This window comes from Vidua chalybeata, chromosome Z (assembly GCF_026979565.1).
Source record: "Vidua chalybeata isolate OUT-0048 chromosome Z, bVidCha1 merged haplotype, whole genome shotgun sequence".
Lineage (NCBI taxonomy): Eukaryota > Metazoa > Chordata > Aves > Passeriformes > Viduidae > Vidua > Vidua chalybeata.
Window position 1 is genome coordinate 17530367 of NC_071570.1, and position 22058 is coordinate 17552424.

The 22058-nt window shown below is 38.5% G+C and overlaps 1 protein-coding gene across 1 annotated transcript in view; it reads right to left on the reverse strand.

The window, feature by feature from the left end:
• Positions 1-4770, reverse strand: part of ADAMTSL1 (ADAMTS like 1) — a 402694-nt gene extending 397924 nt beyond the window's left edge. Inside the window, exon 1 of the mRNA XM_053932922.1 lies at positions 4696-4770. Coding sequence (XP_053788897.1) covers positions 4696-4770 — 75 coding nt within the window. The remainder of the gene's footprint in view (positions 1-4695) is intronic.
• Positions 4771-22058: the final 17288 nt, after the last annotated feature.

Genomic DNA, 22058 nt, shown 5'->3' on the forward strand with positions numbered 1-22058 from the left:
GCCCAAAGTGTTTTCTTAAAGTAAAGAGCAGCTCTGCAGGAAAAGATTGGGCACAATCAGAGTTGGTAGACACAAAACTGACCATTAGCCAGCAATGTTTCCCCTACATTAGAGAAGGCAAATGTTATCCTGGTCTGCATTAATGAAATGACTGCCACTAGTCTGAGGGAGGTGATTCTTCCCATCAAACTCAGCACCAATGAGGCCATGTCTGGAGACTTGTGTCCAGTTCTAGGCTCTCCAGCACACGAGAGAGACTGACATAAGGAGTCTAACAAATGGCCACAGTGATGATGGGGGTACTGGACTGACAGACTGAGAAGGACTGTGCAGCCTGGAGAAAGGCAGGTTTGGGGAGATCTTATTAATGTATATAAATACCTGAAGGGAGGGTGTAAAGAAGACACAGTCAGGCTCTTTCCATGGTGCCCAGCAACAGAATATGAGGCAGTATTTGCAGACTGCAATACAGGATGTTCACTCTGGCCATTGGGACACTCTGAGGGCGAGCCCTGGAATAGGTTTCCCAGAGAAGTGGTGGAGTCTCCTTCTCTGAAGACAGTCAAAAGCTGCCTGGACATGATCCTGGGCAGTTGGCTCTATGGAACCCTGTTTGACTTGGGGAATTGGACAGGATGATGTCTAGAAGTTTCTGCCAACCTTATTCAGACTATGATTCTGTGATTCTAATTGGAAAGGAGGGATGAAACAACAGAAGTTAAATATGTCAGATGATTACGTAAAAAAATACATACCTTACTGTGATTTTTTGCCTTGAGTTGACAATATAACCAAGAACCCATTTGATCTATTGCAAATTTCAAAAGAAAACTCTAGTCATTAAAGTAACAGAAGTTTATTTAAATCTTCCACAAGAAGATGAAACTACATTTGAATTGTTCTCAAATTTAATATTGCCAGCCATAATTAGGTTCATCAATATAATTTTGATCACAATGCTTCCAAGATTTATGAAAAACACACTACAGAATTGTTTTGATGGGTACAAAACTACTGTCAAGATGACTGTACATGAAGCAAGTAGAGGCATAGTGATATTTTAGTGCTAGATGACAAATTGACCCATATAAATACAGTACTTGTATCCTAATATTTTGTCCTCATCTCATGTTTTTCCGGCAGTTTTATCTGAAATTACTCCTGACTGAAGCATTTAGATCCTCTTACTATAATATGGCCAGTTTTTTTAAAGGTAGGGAGTGTGTTTTTATTTTCAATATCTTCGACTGGCTTTATTCTCAACTTTGGCCAGTAGAAGAGGAAGTTATCATCTTCTCAGGACAATGGAACAAAACTCAGTGGATTTTCACTTGGTAAGTATTTTCCTGGAGAAAGATAAAGGTAACTGCTTATTATTAAGCAGTTATATTAATATAATTACTTTGTTATTACATGCAGCTGTTTTAAAAAAGATGCTCTCTTCTCCATATGACTGTTTCCTGATAAATGAAACACCACAACTTCACTTCCTTCTACCCTGTAACATGTGTGGTGGACATAAAAAGGGTGCATTGTAGCAAGCACCATGATTTAAATACAAAATAGAACAGCATATAGCAAATATGTGGCTCAACTAGTCTGAGAATACAATGGCCACAAGCCAAATCTGTTTACCAATGGCCTACATTTGCTTACACCCCTTCAAGACCTAAACCTACTCATACCCTGACTAGCCTATAAAACACGTGTGCACATGCACTTATCCACGAAGCTCATACATGAAGTTTTAGGCAGAGAAAAACATGCATCTGCTACAGTAACCGTTATGTACAATGCAATTTTAGACGCTAGTTTAGGTTCTTTTGTTGAGGTACTTACTATAATTACAGCCATAAATATAAAAAAATAAATCCCTGTGAGAAGAATCACTCTAATAAGAGAAGTTCCACTAAAAACAAGTATATTCATTTATAGACCCAAAGGAGAAAAAAATTATTAAAGAAAAAAAAGAAAAAGTTGTAGACATTAAAAAAGATGTGAAAAAATTAAGAGGAAATTGAAATTCCACAGAAACACTGAACTGAGAAGGCAGTAGGAGTACATGTCAACCCAGGCAAATTTGTACTTAATTCCAAAACAGAGCTCAAGGACTTCAGACCTACATTTATTAATAGATCCTATTTATCACTACTGAAAAGACCCCATTTGATCTAGTTTAAAAATAGTAATAACTATTTTTAAACTATATAATAATAATTAAAATAGTAATTTTAAATAGTAAAATAATTTAAATTATAATTAAAATAGTAATAACAACAACACATGATTTGAAGACTCAGCTTTTTCCTCCTTAAAAAAATAAAAATAATTTAAAAGAAGGAAATAATTTAAAAGAAGGAAATAAATAAAATTATGAAAAGGATTTAGCATGCTCTTTTCTCCCATACTTGGAAATGTTCAGAGTCAGGCTGGATGGGGCTTTGAGCAACCTAGCCTAATGGAAGGTGTTCCTGCCCATGTCAGGGAATTTGGAACCAGATTATACTTAGGTCTCTTTCAATCAAAACCATGCTATGATAATATAGAATGATATAAAAATATCATCCAAACCCTAAATATATGCTCATACTTAGTAAATGAGAAGAATAATTTTTCACCTTAATTTAACCAGAATTTTAAATTAATAAATGCAGCATTACAGAATTGCAGTTTATTTATATATAGAGAGAGAGATACATATACATACACAGAGATACACACACACACACACACACACACATATATATATATATGGAGACATATATGTATATATACCTTCTTTGTGATACAGGCATACAGGCGTATAACCTGTGGCTGCTCAGTGAAGCATAACTTCAATCCCCACTTATTCCACTATCTCGCATTACAAATGCAAGAAAAACAACAAGAGGTTTCCTGAGCTGATTTTGTTCTTGGCCATAGGAAATGCTGTCCATGAGGACAACTGATTTTTACTCGCATTATCTGTGTGTAAATTTGAGACTAGAGGCAAGAGGCAGTGCTGCCATGCTATTTCAAGAGTAACACTATCTCAGTAAGTGTAAAATGACGTTTCTGTAACTAAGTATCCAACATATAAGGCAGGGATCTGCCTGTTTCAGCTCCCAAGCCGTTGCACTCTATTACTCCACAATTTTCAAATGTAAATCTAAATAGTCTGTATTTGCTTGTATAAAGAAATAAGGAGATATTTAAGTTCCTCACTGAGCACAACTGCTTGCAAGAAAGAGGGAAAGCAGGTGCACAGGGCCAGGATAAGCAGGGAGAGAGCAGAGTGCTAAGGGAGATCAGCTCAATCTCAGTCCTGGGAACAGAATTGGTGGCAGGATTAAAGGAAGTGGCAGATGAGGTTTCCTTTGCAGGATCACAGCTATTACAATTCTAGTGGCCTATATCAGAAAAGACAGCAGATGCCATTAGAGAGTGATCTCTATGGGCCAGTCTGAGTATCCTGTGGATACCAGTGCTACCAAAGCAACCTGCAACAATTTTTAACAACTTTTCCAATGACATAGTCCTGACCTAGTCCTGGCCACGTGCCTTCAGGTGCAGGCTGGCATCACACTTCATCGCTCATGGCATTCCACAGTGCTTTTTAATAGATTCCTTGCATAGAGTCCAAAGTGGTGCAATAACAGAAGGCACAGCAACCTAACACAAAAGTTTATCAAAATTAAAAACTTTACTCAGATGACTAGGCTAACTTGCCCATGGATGTACAGTTACTGCAGAGGTTCAAGAGAGGAGAAAACACATTTCATGAGCACAGAAGACCAAAAAATCAAATACAGAGAATTACGTGTCTAAATTTATTTCAAGTAACCCTGTACCTTTTTTTTTTTTAATTAAGGTATTGTTTGTTTTTTTTTCTTGTGAGATTTAAGATATTGCTCTAAATTCAAAAATACCATCATCACTGAAAAGTGCTATTACTTATTTAAAATTCATCTTTGACATTTAGGAACCAAATCAAATAGGAACAATTTTAGAGAACCGTGTTTACACTTTTTTTTCTTTAAGGCACAATCAAAGGTGAAAGTGAGTTCATACATTGTCTCCAGAGGGATAACTGGTGCATCCTCAGTGAGTATTTCTTGTTATTATTATTATTATTATTATTATTATTATTATTATTATTTTATTTTGCTGGAATCTGAAATAAAAGCTGGGCAATGGCAAATTGATGAGTCAGCAAAACAAACTACCTCTAAAGCACATTAGAGGATGTAAATTACAACCAAGGGAAACGCACTGACACGGCCCCGGCTTTCAGAAACAAACACCCATGTAAGAAACGCAGACAGAGAATCTAAGTTTCTCTGTATCTTGGAGAGTATTTCCCCGCAATGAAGCAGGCTGAGAACCTCACTCCCGACATTCGGAAAAGCTCAGGAACATCGCAACTTTTATAACGACCCTTCCATCCTCCCTTCTAGGGAGCTGGCGAGACCAGCCAGGCTCACGGAGACGTGCGCTCGGCAAACCCAGCAGCCGGCAGAATCCTCCGGCCGCACGCCGTGCGGGCAGGGGCTGCGGGCAGCCGCGGCAGCTACCTGCCGGCCGACGAGGAGCCGACCGCGGCAGCGCTGCCCCAGCCCGGGAGCACCGCGGCAGCCACAGGTGCGGACTTCTCGCCAGCATGGCGGGAGAGCAGCGTCCCGGAGAGGTGGGTGGGCGACCCGCAAGCCCCCTTACCTGTGCGACGGCAAGGAGCCCCAGGGCGAGGGCGAGCGGGGAGGCGGCAGTGCCCCGGCGCTGCCCCGCGGCCATCCTGCTCCCCCGGCGCTCCGCCTGCCTCGGGCCGCCCCTGCGTGCCTCTGCGAGCGGCGCGGGGTGCGCGGCGCCTCCGGGCCCCGCAGGGCAGGGAGGTGCGCGGGGGCGCGGCCCCCCCGCTGCCGGACGGCGGGGATGGAGACGAGGAGCCGCCCACGACGGTCCGCCCCCGCCCGCCACCGCCCCCGAGAGTCCTCCGGGAGGGGGTGCGGACCGAGAGCGGATGGTGCATGCGGGGGGCTCGGGTAGCGATGGGTGGCCTTGGGGACGAGAGTGGACGGAGCACACAGGCAGCGACAGGAGGTGCAGGCAGCGATGGGCAACACAGAGAGAGAGGGCGAGGGCGAGGATTCGATGTTTGGGAAGGGATGGGCATGTGGGCAAGAATGGGGCACGCAGGCAGGCACAGAGCGTGCAGGCTGGAATGGACGTTCCAGGCCGGGGCACACAAGCAGGCATGGGGCATGCAGACAGGGACGGCGTATGCAGGCAGGTATGGGGCATGCAGGTCTAGATGGTTAAAGCAGGACCAGGGCATATTGGCAAGGGTGGCAAGCACAAAGCAGGCAGGCACAGCCAGTCATGCAGGTGAAGGGTGTGCAGATCCAGGGACAGGCCCCCACCTGCCGTAATGTACTGGTATGCTTTCTTTGATGCTCTTGCCTACTAAGCCTAAGAGAATTTCTAGGATATTAAGCTGAAATGCTGTAGTGTTGACTCCTGCTGCCCACATCTGCCTGGAGATAAAGGCTGCGGGTGGTTAGCCAGGGGATCAAAGCCCCTCCATACAGCTAGTTTTCTCAGTTACCTTCAAGCCCTCACTTAAAGTTTTTGGCTAGTACCTGCAACTACATCATCTGCTAACACAACAGTCAAAATGCAAGCCGTGACAAACAAGAATCTGACTAAAATTGTGTTGGCTGCTTGTGAAAGGTTCATGGCAGCTCCTATAAGTCTCTTGCAAAGCCACAAGAAAATGTATTGTTATTGTACATGTCTCTAAAGTTCCTACCATGACTCTATTTGAATGCTCCCACAGCATTCTGTGCATTTAGATACTTGGATAATCCCTGGAAAATGTGCACCTCATTGACGAGCCAAATAAATCATATGGGTAAGCAGCATGTGCAAGGACTAAAGACTGCCACATTTCTCTCCGTCCTTTATGCATTATGTGAGACATTGTTGACAAAGACTTTGCCCTGTACAGAGAAGGCATGGTGGGTTTGTGGCTCAGATCTTCATGGCAAATCATAACAGCTCTTTCACATTGAGATTTATAACATCTTTCATTTGATAATTCTTTAAAACCTGTTAATTATTCAACAAACAAACTCCATGGTTAAGATTTTAGAAATGCTCTTTAAAGTACAGCTACATGAAGCATAGGTGCTTAAATTGAAAAGTGCTTGATTATTCAAGTACACCAGGAATACTCTATGAATATGTATGACAGATGAACTTCTAGAATTTTGGTTTTCTTTTTACAGATATATATATGGTTAGGAAGATACATAAACATTGTGCATAAAAATTCTTGGTTTTCGCAGCATGGAATTATAGAAGTTAAGGCTCCTATACGTATAGTGTGGTCTAAAGTATGTCATTAATGCCACATGATCCAAGAAACAAAATTTGGCTGAAGAAAACATGGCTTTTTTCATGTTTTTGTCATAAACAAAATTTGTCATGAATTTGTCAGGTATGAGATGTTTCCAAGTTTCATGTTGCAAATTATGCTTATCTTTTAAGAAATCAGAAGGACATTTCCTGGCATTTACAACTCTCTGAAGGGCCTGACGGTTCAAGGTAAAACCAAGCTATATGTTAATTGCCAAGAAATGTTTTATTGACAATTGTTACTACTTACATTATGAACTGTGTGTTGTTTGCATACAAAAGGTAAGATTTCTCTATTCTCACACCAATTTTATAGCTACAATGTTGGAACTGTACCATTGTTGTCTAATAGCTCTGTAACAGTTGTGTCTACCGCAGTAGAGTAATGAAATTAATAAGTAGTGAGGGAAGGGAGAGAGGTTTTTGAAAGGGTCTTCCTACTTAAATGGACTTGAACATATTTAACAAATCTGTTTAAGCATAGAAAAAAAAAAAAACAGTACTTACAGAAGTATGCTTCATACTCTTTTGTGAGACTCACAACAGTATTGCTAGGCACAGTATAGCAAGTCCATACTATCATCAGCTTAGGGCTCTGAGAAGATTTAGGAAAATGTAAGATCTTTTAAGAACTAAGTAAATATCAAGGCTTCATTCTCCTTGTTCAGAAAAACAAACCAAAACAGTTTAACAACTGAAGATACTTTCAGCATTAGCCAGAATATAACGTGCTTAGCAAGAATGTTTTTCTCCATGTTTAGAATGAAAGCAGGCTACATCCATAGAAAATCTAACTTTTTTTCTCCCAGCAGCATTGCCTTAGTATGACATACAAGATAGGATTGTTCTGTGTCTCTTTCTCTTTTCTATATAAACAGATTGTTTCCTGCTGAAATGGCAATGCATTTTTAAACACAGACTTGCAGCTCTAAATTCAGGTACAGCCTCTGAGCAGGTGTAACATATGGTAAGTTAATGTTAAATTTAACACTTTGGGTTTTAGGCATTTTCCTTCATTGCTCTCAGAATTACACAACATGTTTGGCCAAAAATTCACCTCTACAATAGTGATGTGCTCAGTACTCAGTACTGTACAAAATTAATTCCAGGGGTTCAAGTTTTACATCAGCTCAGAAACTACAAAGGCAATGACATTTCTAGTTATATATTCAGTTCCCACTTATGTGCTTTCATAACTAAAGCTTGCATCAGTGAGGAGCAGCTTGTGTTGTAAGTATACAATCTTTTCCCAAATGTAGAAAGTTGTGATAATTTGATCCAGCTTTGATGGTTGAGGGATTATGAATGTGGGAGCCTTCAGGTATCTCACAGGGTAGGTAGGCTCTTCATTCTTGTATGTCAGCCACTGATCAGTGTAGGCAGTGAAGGGCCCAAAGCTTTATCAAGGAATATAGAAAATGTGAGTACAAGTTTTCCTTTCTTATCCTCTTCTGCTTGCAAATGACACAATGACTTTCATCTTGTTTATTTTATTTTTTTGTTTGTGTTTTGTTTTATTCCACAGACAGATTTAGCGTAGGTACAGAGTAGGTGAAATGCATCATGAGTTATCTTCTGATTCCTTTTCTTCTGCATTTTTGACTACATAAGATTCAAAATTAGTAATAAGTAGCAAACATGATTTTTAAAAATAATTAATATCTGGCATGACTTTGACTTGAACCTTCAAAGTCAAATAAATAATAACCAGTGGAAGAAGCAGTTTGTGCAGAAAAAAAGCAATGTTTGAAAAATCAAACTTGTTAGTGAGTAAAAAAGTCTCACTTTTGAAAAGTTAATAATTTTCCTTAGAACATGCAGTTTTAATAGTGTATTCCATCCCAAACAATGAAGCTGAAGGGGATTCAATCTCTATAAATATACCTTACTATAAATGACTAGGACAGAGAAGCAAACAGAAAAACTAAAATCTTGTACCTGTGCTCCCCTCCCCTCTCCTTTGCCACTTTCCATTTCCTCAGAAAAACAAAGCATTTTGTTGGCTATTGTGTATGCGTCAATCAGATTTCACCTGTTGGTATAGGAGCAGGTAACCACCTTTTAACTATAGCTGCACTGCATCTTATTGTGATCTGTCTTTCAAGACATTGAGCCAGAAACACCTGGTCCTTCCAGAAAGTGATGTTTCGAGGTCTTCAGAATCCATTTCAGAATAACAAAATATAGTGAATTAGTAAAAAAAAAAAAAAAAAAAAGTTGCAAATATCCCAAGAATCAACATAGTAAAAGGAAAACCAAGAAATTAACAATAAGCATATTTTATTTAAACATTAAAACTACTTCATAGAAAAAACAACATCATACTCTGTACAGTAGGAGAAACATATAAATGGGTTTATCTTTCTGCATTCAAAGTTTACTGGAAGTAGTTCATAGTGAAACTAACTAATTGGATGAAGTGTTTAAGTGCTTAGAACACTTAATCCTTTGATTTCGGTTTGTTCAAAACTCAGTGTGTGACAGCATTATATTTTTTATTTCTCTTTTTATAAAAATGTATCACAAATTGTTCTTAAGCAATACAATGCAATTTCAGAATTTTTTGGGGGGGAGGGGTATGTGTTTTGAATACTTGCTTGTTTCATGGAAGAAAACCTGTTCTTTATATAAGAGCTCCCAGCAGAGACTGCATCTAAAACACTTAACATTCCAAAGTATAATAACACATATAAACTCTGATGGGTGAGGCTTTCTGGGTGAGGCTTAACTAGCCATACAAGACCTAGGATTAACCACAATAAAAAGTTCCTGAAATTGTCATAGAGTGTTTAAAGACCTTCCCAAAGAACTTACCATCTACTGTTCCCCAAGGATATGCATGAGATAGTAAAAATACAAAGACACATAATATTTGTGGAAGAGAAACACTGATGCAGAAATTATTTTTGTTTCCCTTAACACCTCATCTATAGCTTGGAAATCTCTGTACTGAATCTGTCATCCTTAGTGACTTCTCAAGTGCTGGAGGAAGAGTCAGGTGGTAGCAAAACTCTGTCACCTCCTTCCACTTCCACAAGTCTTTTCAAGAAATTTAATTATGCAGAAAAGGGGATGGCAGCAGAACACAGCCATCAGCGTTTGAATATGCACTGTAAGGAGCAGTAGAAACAGATACTCACCTTCTTGCTCACCTATAAATGACATGTGTGATGAAGACTTCAGTATTTTAGCACAGTGTATTTATCCTCTACTGAAAGATACTGAAAGATACTGAAAGATGCTCTACTGAAAGGGCAATGCATTGTTCATACAAGAGCTATTAGGCAGTTATGCATTCCAGTCCCACAAGCCATTTTCAGTTGCAGTAGAATGGCACTTTCTGACATGGCTGAAGTATTTGTTTGCACATTTTGGGGATTTTTCCCCCTGGCATTAAGATGTCATCCTATCACAGAACCAAGGCTTTTTTTATGTTTGTACATTTGTGTACTCAAGCATACCTGAAAAACTCTTTCCTGAGGTCTGGTATTTATTCCAAAACAAATAATGGCAATTTCTACATTCTGTCATAGTGTTTTAGCAATACAGCTTTTGGAGTTTATTAAGGAGAACCGCATCCAGCTCTAGGGCCCCCAGTATAGGAAGGGCATGGACCTGCTGGAGTGAGTCCAGGAGAGGCTGCAAAGTTGATCTGTGGCTGGAGCACCTCTCCTATGAAGACAGGCTGAAAGAGCTGGAGTTGTTCTGCTTGGAGAAGGCTCAACAGAGACCTTATAGCAGCCTTCCTGTACCTAAAGGGAGTCTTTAAGAAGGCTGGAGAGAGACTTTTGACAGGGCCGTGGGGTGACAGAACAAGGGATAATAGTAGGTTTAGATTATATATTAGGAAGAAACTCTTTACTGTGAGGGTGATGAGATACTGGAACAAGCTACCTAGAGAAGCTGTGGATAACCCATCCCTGGAAGTGTCCAAAGACAGGTTGAATAGAGTTTTGAGTGACTTGATCTAGAGCAAAATCCAGACTTTTGTGATATACAATCAAACAGATAGATTTATAATAATACACAGTGAAAATGCATGAAGTAAATGTCCAAACCCTTTGAATTTCAGAGGTTTGATAAATAAAAAAAATATTCCATAAAAACTTTAAAAAACTTCATACAATTGTTTAATTAGCACTGTTCATGTACTGGTAAATTACCATCTGATTATCTCTCCAAAGCACTATGTTACCATAATTTTAGTACAGTGTCAACTGTTTCACTTGAATTGAAACCTAAGCCCTATCTCCTGCATCACTTCATAGACTTAACTCTTCACACCAAAAATACTCCTGAGCTAATGTCATTTAGTGCTTTATACAAGGCACCAAACATACAATAGTTAATAATTTGACTGGACAACCTGTCACTGGTTCTGCAAAGAACGAGCTCAGAACCAAGCATCTGGTCAAATGTTTAGCCACAAACCAAATCTACCTCCCTTTCTAATGACCTATACTCATCTACTTTATGTTTTTTTACATGAGTAAGTAATTGAAATGTGAACGATTTAAAAAAACCCACAGTTTAAAAACTCTCTTTCCTTTGCTTTTAGGAAAACCATTTCTTTGGGGTTTCATTCTTCTTTCCAGGGTTTCTTCTATTTAGGAAGAGTGAGCAAGTATCAGCCAGAGACTAGTTGGACATACTGTTGGTGCTGTTACGTTAGCTTCTGTACAACACTGACATAAATGGGGAGAGAAAAGCCAGCAGATGGTAGAACTTAATAGAAATGTGTTTCAGATGGAAAACAAATAAGGAAAATTACAAAGGTTAACAGGGTAATCCTAGGTCCTTGAAGCCTATTGATAATAGGCTTGTAATGCTATTTTCTATATAATTTCTGTAGATCTGTTGCAGTCCTCTGAATGATCATTTCTGAAGTCAGAGAAGTTCAGTCCTACTGGTGACGTAATTGAGGCCTGACAAGAAAGCCATCAATACCTTATTATCTGAAATGTAAAAAGTTGTGCCCAAATGTGAAGAGTCCTAGATTGTGCTGATTTTTCCATGTATATCCATGTAAATATCTTCCTTCTTTTAATTCCATTTTACCACAGGATTCAACTCATTATAAACCCCAGACTACATTTTTATTTAAAGACATTAATTCATTTTGTTGATACTCAGGGAATATGCCTATAGCTCCATATCACTAAAAATTTTCCCTTTCACCTTCTCTTACAAAATTTTCAAAGCAGAACCCTTATGGGATAAAAAAATAAACATTTTAAAATTTCAAAGATGAACATGTTATAGCCACAAGATACCACTCAAGCAGCAAGATGATTAGGAGGCAAAGCAAGCTGGACATTGCCCTAGCACTTGTGGCCAAAGTCTGCCTAACACTGACAAACAGGCCATCAGCCAAGCAGGCTGCTGAGTTCATCCAGTATAGCAGCTCTTGCATGAACAGTTCAAAACAAGGAGCAGGAACAATGAGCCTAGCTGTAGCCTTTCCAGTGTTCCCATAGATTTGTACCACAGGAACTCTGGGGACTATCTCCAGCCATGGAGAAAGCATATAGTAGATCAGACTTCCTCCTCCTCCTCCTCCTCTGTAACAGAAGTGCTGTCAGGCAGGATAAGATCTCATGGTATGAGGGAAGGTGAGAATTCATCTTCCAGTCCAACGTACACCTTTTCTGAAATAAAGTGGAACATACTCATCCACAGCTGCTCAACAGTTGCCACTGTGGAAAAGGGAGAAGGGAGAAGGGAGAAGGGAAAAGGGAAGGGGGAAGGGGGAAGGGAATTTCTGGAAGTAAAGGAAAAAAAAAAAAAAAAAGAAAAGAAAAGGAAAAAAAAAAGAAAAAAAAGAAAAAAAAAGAAAAAAAAGAAAAAAAAAAGAAAAAAAAAAAAAAAAAAAAGAAAAAAGGAAAGGGAAGTTTCTGGCAGGGCAAGGGCAAGGGCAAGGAGGAGGAGGATGAGGAGGAGGATGAAGGAAGGGGAAGGGGAAGGGGAAGGGGAAGGGGAAGGGGAAGGGGAAGGGAAGGGGAAGGGGAAAGGGAAGGGAAGGTCTTGCAGTATTTATGGTAAATATATCCTGGTTACCTTGGTGCAAATCACAGCTGAGTACAGACTAAAATTATGTTTCCAATAACTCCCATATTTTAGTGATTTACATTCAATTTTAGTAGACCTGGACTTAGGTGCTAGAATCTGCTGTATTCTCTGTCAAAATATAAACCCAAATCAAAAAGTTAGGGAAGCAGGTGGCTTTAAATCTACACTTCGGAGATTCTATCAATTTTTTCCCACTTTCAGTTAAAAAGAGAGGAAGAATAACTACCTATAAAAGTCTTCACACATGACTAAGAAGGTTGTTGCCAGTTTTAAGAGCTGTATTTTGAGTATTTTGAGTCATTTTGGGCCCAATAGGATTCACACTAAAAAACTTGCCTCCACCACTGCTTAAGAGTCTCTGCAAAAATGCCAATGAACAATTACACTAAGCAGCAGCAGTGTATTCCTCTCTCATTCCCTTCCAGGCCAAGATGAAAATGCATTTTGGGACACAATGGGACCACCTACTCTTGATTTGCAGGTTGTGATATAATGCATTCCACAAACATCTGAACACCACCTAAAAAGCTGTTTCATAAGTGCTTAGGTCTAATTCGTGCCAACTACTTTTCCTACTGAAAAAGAAAATGAAAAAACTCCGTGAGGAACAACACTGTAAACAACAGTCAAATTAAAAAAATGTTCACTTTCACTGAACTAAATGATGAAGGATCTGACACTGCCCAAAATCAAATTCTAAACATGGAAATCCCTGATTCTGTTATACAAAATTTTTGTTTCATGGTCTCTATGTATGTTTTGAATATTCTTTTATAGAAGAATTGTCTTAAAGCCTATTGAAAATTTCAAGTAATAAAAAAGAAAAATTATTATATTTCATAGAAATATAATAATTTCAATATGTCATCTTCCTTTGAGATAGTATCTGCATAGCTATCTGCTCCTTCTTCATGTCTGTCTGGAGAACAGAAGCACAGATAGCAGTGCAACTGTTACTGGTGTCTTCAAGGAAATTATTAATTCATTCTGTACCAGAAACTAGAGAAGAGTCATCCTTGCATTTTACATGACATTCACTTTTTCAGGTAATAACAGAAAGCTATTATATACTATAATGCGGATTCCTATGTAAGATGTTTTTTGTTGGTTTTGTTTTGTTTTATTATTACAGCAGTGAGCTGTTTTCTAATTTGAACTGCATGGATACTGCCAGTGTTCAGTTTTACATAAGAAACACCTTCACATAAGAAATAACCACATTTATAAATTACCTATTTTGCATTTAGAAACAATCCATGGACTTCCAGAATGCCCACATCAGACTTCCTTTGTGAAGCAAGCGTAAACATTAAGCTTATATATAGGAAATAAGAACTCTTCCTCTTTTAAGCAGTAAATAAAAATCCCACTTTCAATAAGTCTGTACACAGAGACTGCTACACACAGCCCAATTCAAACTCTTGGATGTCAAGAGATGTTACATATTAAATTTAAGGCATTTGAGGCAGTAAACTGGTAAGACAATGAATGATTTGATATCTTTCGCTTTCCTCTGTGCTTAGTGATGTCACTTCCACCTACAATGCTGCCATTTAACAATGCAGCTACCTAACAAGAACAGGATCAATGAAAGTTGAATTTGGAAAGTGAACTCTTTCTAAACATGGACTGGGCCAGTTCTTTGGCTTCTGTTCACAAGTATGGACACCAAATAGGTTTCTGTTCACAAGTATGGACACCAAAGCTTATTTGCAAAATCTGGTAACTGTCGCTGTTGAGTAAGAAATGACACAGACTCACAAGAAGGCTTACAGGGTTTGCACAGCATCTCACTTTACTTCGAAATTCTCTCTTTTATACACTGTTCCAATACAGACAATCCAGATTGGTCAATTAATCAATACATTTCACCTTAAATTAGCAAAATGCCTTATAATATAATATAATATAATATAATATAATATAAATAATAATCTTTGAGAAAAACAGGAAAACAGAGAGTAGGAAAACAACACCTGCAGTTGTTTATAATAACAAGCTATCCTTGTTTATCTTCAACTCCCTGAAGTCTCATCTAGTTTTCTCACTCTCTGACCAGGCTGTCACATCCACAGCTAACTTTGCAAATTAAAATTGTTTCATAGAAAATTTACCCCAGGGAATCTACATTTATTCACAAAAGTTAGCACATGCTTAAAACAAGTGTTTCATACTTCACTGCAATGGAAATATCACTGATTTTAAGTGAATTCCCACACTTGAAGTGGGGAGATGAGAGCAGAGGTTGCTTGGAGGGTTAAATATAAATAGATAAGGAGTCTTTGTGACTCTACTTGTTTATGCAGCATTCCACATTTTCCTAAGATAGGTTACGAATATTGCAAAAGGTGCATAACTTCTTCCTGAGCTAATCCCTTCAGGCAAAAGCAAAATTAGTATTTAGACTGATTGAATCCAGAAAGACATGTTTAATTATATTGCCAAGCAATATTAACTTCAAAATACATAAAAGGTCTATAGCCCATCAGTCTAAATAAAACCAATTTGAAAACCTCAGCTGGGTTTTTGGGGGGCTTTCTCAATTTTGGCTAATGTATTTGACAGAATTCATATTTTTATGTGTATGGGATTAAATATCATTTTACATGTTTGAGCTGTATTGGGTATTATATATTCACCCATATTCACTTGGAATTCCTCGGAATCAGAGTTTCTTATAGAAATAAGATTTTTTCCCAGTAAAAAATGGGAAGAAATGGAAAAAAATGCAGTCAATCCAGTTTATACCTGTTTTCCAGATACCACTGAAACAAAGCCCAAAAGATTTCAAAGCAATAGTCAGTTTTAGTTTATTTTCATTCAAAGCTAAGGTTGTGGGAGAAGGAAGACAAGATATAACACCTATATAGATATAGAGAGAGATGTATTGATATATAGACTTAAAATAACTAATTTTTAATTTTTTTAGTAATTTACTGTTCAACAAATATATAGAAATACTTCAGACTGTATTTCTGAAACATCAGAAGACCATGTCTGAATCTTTCCAGCATGGAATACATTAACAATTCAAAATAGGTATTTTTAAAGACATTAAGGGGTAGTTTTAAGAGAATAGTGTCTAGTATAACAAAAAATGTTGAATATGAACCATTTTTCTTTGTTAGTCTTAGAGGAGATTAAGCAGTGGGCTGTTATGGGGATGCTGGTGCTTGTAGATCAGGTTTGATTGAAGAACTGTGTGGCTGCAGGCCTAAGCAAGTCAGTTCTAATTAATTTTTAAAAATCACTTTTAAACCACTTTTGTAAGTATTTCGACTAGGATGTACAACTTCCAAAGTATAAGTATATTTTCCTACATCAGTAATTCTTCTATAATGAGTAGTCAAGGGGGACTGGAACTACCTTCATTTAAGGCATACCTAAGACTTTTTCGATTTCACTGTTCATGTGTATTGTTTTAATATAGAAGAATGTCAGATCCTCTTCCTCTTCATCTTCCTCTTCCTCTTCCTTTTCCTCTTCCTCTTTCTCTTCTTCCTCTTCCTTCATGGAATTTTCTAATAAACAGTGAACATTTTCATGTCTAGCTTTGAGGCCAGAGAATGTACCTTTTTTGGGGCAGTAAGTAGCATTTCCTTACAGCCTGGAAAAAAGACTCACCATGAAGAGATTTCTATATATATAATTGTAGATTTTCCTACAAGAATTTTTGAATAACCATCTACTTTAACTGCATTTTAAAGGGTACTGAATAGTACCCGTTCCCTGAAGTCTATTTTATGAGCAAGTACTACATTATAAATACAAATTTCTTGCAGAATTGGGGTAGCACAAAAGTTATGATTGTACTGAAAATATTACTCATTCCAACTATTTTTTCCAAGCTAAATGTGTTTTCAATTTTGATGGGATGAAGTCTACAGCAAAACCAGAACAAACCACTTAGTTTGTATGTAACAGTTACAACAGAAGGGACATAGATGATAATCCATCCTGTTCAGGGCTCAGATGTGCTTCTGGTGAACTCTGCAGTACTGTTTTTTATGTTGTAGCTGTTGTAGGACAAAACAAGGTCTAAAATCCCTCAAGTTAAAAAACAAAACAAAACAAAACAAAACAAAACAAAAAAAAAACTAATGAAACAGACTCCTACTTTTATTGTTCACAAAACCTTCATATTTTGAAAAAGACTGTAAACACAGATGTCCATCACAGAAGATGACTCTCAACTGCTCCAAAAGATTATAAGACTCTCTGTTGAATTTCAATGAACTTTTCTGACAATGGGGGTTCACAGGATGGGTTTTATCTTTTGTTAAAGGAATTTTTTTATTGTAATCATTGATTTTATCATTTTACTTATGCTTCCCTGTTAAGTTAAGTGTCTGCAGAAGTCCATTGGGGAAGTCTTCTGAGTATGAAAAAACAGGGGACTTGCGGAATCCTCAGGATCTTTTCCCCTCAGGGGATTCCCCAGATCCCTCCCCTGGAGAGACTTACCATAAAGTTTCCCCACCTGGGCGGACAGAAAAGACTTCCCCACGGAGTCTTGCACAATACTGATCCATCCCAGTGTCTGTCCCTGTATGTCCCAACTTCCCCTGGTTTCTCCTTTCCCTGTTTCCTCATTGGTTATGGTAACCCTGGTGGCCGGCCCCTTCTTCCCTTTGTACCACCCCTGTATCTTCCCCGACTTAAGCCCTGTGCAGAGCGCATGTTCTGTCTTTTGTCCCTGGTTTCCCTTCAGCATGGTGGATGCAATAAACCTTCACTGGAATTTATCATACAAAAGGCCCTTCTGCCTCTCTTCACTGAGCTAGCCATGGTGAGTGTGGTGTGTGGACTTGACTGCCTTGCCTCAATGTTTATCCAAACAGCTTTTCCACAGGAGATGCTTGTGGGGAAATAGGAAGCAGCATCTAAACCCCTACACTGCTACAACCAAATACAATAGTCATAGTTATTGAATGCAATGATGAGTGGCTTGCTAGCAAGTTAAATTTAGGAAGGGATGAGGAAGCTGATAAACTATAAGTAGCAGAGACATTTATAGATATTGATAATTTAGGGTATCCTAATACTTTGATATAAAAGTTGTCCTTCGTTCAGGATAAGCAGTCTTCCCAGGTATGCAACATAATCTTTAAATTGTGTGTTCTATAATATCTGTCAAACTAATCTGAATCAAATTTTTGCCTAGTATTTGCATTTTTATATGTAATTGCCTTAATGCCAATTATGTATTAATTATCTTTGGACATGTGTTGTTTTTGGTTCTGCCTAGTGATTGAAGAGCACTCAATAAATGCATCTAAATCATGGAATAAGGTTTCTAGGTCCACATAGATACTGCGGTCACTTTCCAAATGCTGGCAAGAGCAACTTGTGTATCAGCCCCCTGCTTGCCTTCATTTCTCTTACAAAGAAGCCTGCATAGGCAGGCAATGATGGGCTGTTTTGTGGTTCCAGAGACTCAGGGGAACACAACTGTGAAGTACATCACCCATGAAGGAATAGGAATACGTATAGGAATAGGAATATGTATAGGAATAGGAATAGGAATAGGAATAGGAATAGGAATAGGAATAGGAATAGGAACTGACATTCCTCTATATTAAAAGAATATACACAAACAGTGAAATAAAAAAAACTATAAAAAGCCTTTCCTTTTTAGTCAGACTTTGACTTTGTTCAGCTTTTTTTGTTCTTTTTGTTTAGTTTGCCTTATTTTTCTTCTTTTTATAATCCATCAAAAAATGATGTGATATTATACAATCTTTGGGGAACAAAAACCAAAGACAGTTGCTTCAGCTTGAAGTGTAAATTCTAAACTCCTTAGTTCGAGTTTTGGATTCAGGCCTACTAGTTTTAGGAGTACTAAGAGTGCACTGAAAGAAGACACTCCTAAATCAGTGTCTCAATGCTTTTCATTTTCTGTTGTACTGTCCCCTCACTGAGAGACTTTCTAAACAACTCTGAATTACTCTCTGTATCAGAGGCTCCAAAGATGAGATGTAGGCACAAGCCTGCCTTCCCTGAGGCATTATGCAGGAGATATGCTGACTTTTTTTATTTGCTGACAAGAGACAGAGAGAAAGAATGGAAAGAAAGGGAAAGGAAGGGAAAAGGGAAGGGAAAGGAAGGGAAAAGGGAAGGGAAGGGAAAGCAAGGGAAAAGGGAAGGGAAGGGAAGGGAAGGGAAGGGAAGGGAAGGGAAGGGAAGGGAAGGGAAGGGGGAAGGGAAGGGAAGGGAAGGGAAGGGAAGGGAAGGGAAGGGAAGGGAAGGGAAGGGAAGGGAAGGGAAGGGAAGGGAAGGGAAGGGAAGGGAAGGGAAGGGAAGGGAAGGGAAGGGAAGGGAAGGGAAGGGAAGGGAAGGGAAGGGAAGGGAAGGGAATCTACAAAGCGTGTTTTGTACATTAAAGGGCATCCATACCCTATTAGTGCAAAGAGAAAACACTCTTACACATTACAAGTGTGTGTGAGAGGAGACAAGGAATAACAAAGCAAAACTTTTAAATTGAAGGCAAATTGCTTTAAGAGAATATTATGAACACTAGCTACAGAAGTGCTTGCACACCTTGCTTCTGTATGCAATTTCAGAGAATTTTTGACAATGAAATGTGACCATCTGCCAGACTGTGAAGTAGTTGACAACTTCAGCTGTAGCCATTTCCCATTTACTTAGTATTATAAACATATCAAAAGATTTCAACTATTTCCTGTGCTTCATGGTATGGCCTCCCACACCCGAACTACTTTACATCATCTTGCTAGAATGTCCTATGGGGAATATTCACTATTCAATGAGGAACAGTTTTATTTAAGCACAACTGCTTGGGGCTTTTTACGAAGTGTCTCCTTGCTTTCATTTGGCTTTCAGATGTTTTTTAAATTGATATGCTTTGTTTCTCACCCATTTACAATCTGATTTTCAAAAGTACAGAAAAACCTGCTGCTCTTGTTTTAAGTGGCTTGGCTAGCCTAACATCTCTGATAATCAAATAATTATTTCATGACTATTTCAAGGCTGCTGCTTTTTGTAAAAAAAAAAAAAATCAACAAGTTGAGAAACCAGATAGCTATGTAAAATGGTTGTAGTATTTGGTAAAATAGATTCTCCATATGTTAAAAAGTAGTTCGGTGCCTTAATGCTTCAGAATCAGAAAACATGACCAGCATATGTGTTCAAAGTAAACACTGCTGAAAGTGCTAAAACACAAACACAGAAAGTAAAATCATCACTTTTAAACAGATTTTATATTAAACTTTGAGGTTAAAAAATTAGATTTACTATAATAAAAATGAAGCATCCATAGATCCAAAATTTCATTCACATATGCCTGGGTAGTAAAAAAATAGCATAAAAAATTTTTGAAAGGAAATTCTGAGAGATAGAGCTATAAGGCTTTTTACCATTTGTGTTAATTCTAATGTTATATATGGGGTTGTTAGTTTTTATTTCCTCACAGACTAATTCAGCAAGAACAAATAACTTATACATCATTGTTCTGCCAATCTGTATTCCTGATATGACTTCAGATGAAAAAAAAAGAGGAAATTTATTAAAAAAAAAATTAATACAATTGCTGAATATAGCAGTTTCTCTATTCCTCTTAAAATAGCTATTTGGCATATTTTTAGAAAATACTTCACTCTAAAACTGAAAAGAGTTTTAGAGTTAAGTATTTTCTAAAAATATGCCAAATAAAACTGTAAGAGTTTTAGAGTGGTTTCCCTTTTTTAAAAATTTCAGAAAGCTCTTTCTTATCTCTGTGTTGCCCATATGGTGAAAACTACAAAAATCACTTTGAAAATAACTCAAAAGTTAGTCAAAAAGTGGGTCAAGGATACAGAGCCTATTTCAGCACATCATAGATATTTTACCCTTCCTTTCCTGTGCCTGTTGTATCCTGGGATGTAAAGACAACAAAGATTTTCCATTCTCCTCTGAAGGCTTGAATCCTAATGCTGCATGGGGAGGGCAGAGAGCCCCACGGCTCCAGGAATGGATCAGCAGTGTCTATCTTTTCTGTTAGAGGGTGCAGTGCACAGCAGGTGAGCAACCCACAATGTGTCAAGGATTTGAGCTGTTGGTTCTGAAGCATTGCTGATCCACAGGGATTGTGGTGGTTGTCGATCTGCAAACTATGTGAGCATGCAGCAATAGCGCTGCGTGCTCCCTCTCTGGCACAATGGCAGAGGTTGCAACCTAGCCCAAAGTGAATTTATTTCTTTCCATTTCCTCATTCCTAACAGCACTATGCTATCAGAATTTTTTTTTTTTTTTTTGTTAGACAGAATTCACCAGCACTGTGGTTTCAATAACTTCATTTGTTAGTGGGAGGATGGGAGGGGGGAGGAACAGGTGAGAAAGAGAGAGAAGAGACCTGCATGTTTGATGTTGAAGAAAAGTCTGCTTGTGCTCAATACATTGGAGAAATTGTTCAAGAACTGTTCATCCATGTGAAAAACACAACCCCTACATGGCTGCCAAATTCAGTAAGGCCTTGTATGATCAGTTATGTAAGTGCCAATGCTAAAACTTCAAGCTGCCTGGAGGCAGTTTCAACTTCTACACCCCATTTTTTTTCTAAGGCTGTAGAACATTTGAGAGAGATGTTGTTTGCATGTTTGTGTCAAACCTTTCCATTCTTTTCTGCTTGTTTCCAACTTAAAAAAAAAGAGGAAAAATGGTGAGTATATATAGATATATGTGTGTCTGGCACGTTCCACAAAGTCAACACCCAATTCAAGGAGCTGGGATAAAAACACCACAGAGTGTAAAGGGACCTGACAGTACCAGAACAGTTACAGGAAAATTATGTGTTTTCATACATTTTATGGCACCTGTAGTTAAACGTGGTGTGTTTAACATGTTCTCATACTGGGCCAGGATTGGCTGATGGCCATTTCTTGACACCATCATACCCACATGTTCTCAGGCAAGCCTGTGATTGCCTGCCTCTGGGTCCTTTGCCTGCCTTTATGGTCCTTTGGGCTATAAAGAGTTTAGATAAAAAATACGCACATTTATATCTATCATATACTTATCTAGAAATACATATGTATTAATGAGCCAAGAGGCTTTTGTGCCCTCATTCAGTCCAGCAGGATGGGCACATAGGGCAACAGGACAGATTGGGACTTTGCTCAGTGCTACAAGACACAGGCAAGGCTGTTTGCAAAAGAGGAAAACAGAGCAATATGCCAACTTCAGAAGAACATGCAGGAGGAGGCAATAATAAAAAGACATAAAGTGATCCAAAAGAAGACCAGGTGGACCAGCAAAAATGGCCAATAGGCCCATGAACCACAAACTGGATTTCAAGATCAGTGTCACACAGAAAAGATGGTAGTGGTGGAAAGCTCTCTTTCCCTGCAGCTGTGATGGATCTTCCAGCTACCTGTAATACCATTATGGGGTGGGGGTTGGTTCTTCATCTAAGGATATGTTTCTCCATATGCTTAGTTCGATGTTGCAAATAACGTGGAGGGCTGAGCATGCTGTCTGAAGACCCCAGTTCCCATGCTCTCAGATGTTGCTGATAAAAGGGTAGCCAAGCCAGTGTTTGGGGGCTGCAGAAATAGATAGTAACAAAGGATTTAGCATGTACAAACCATGATTATTTATTC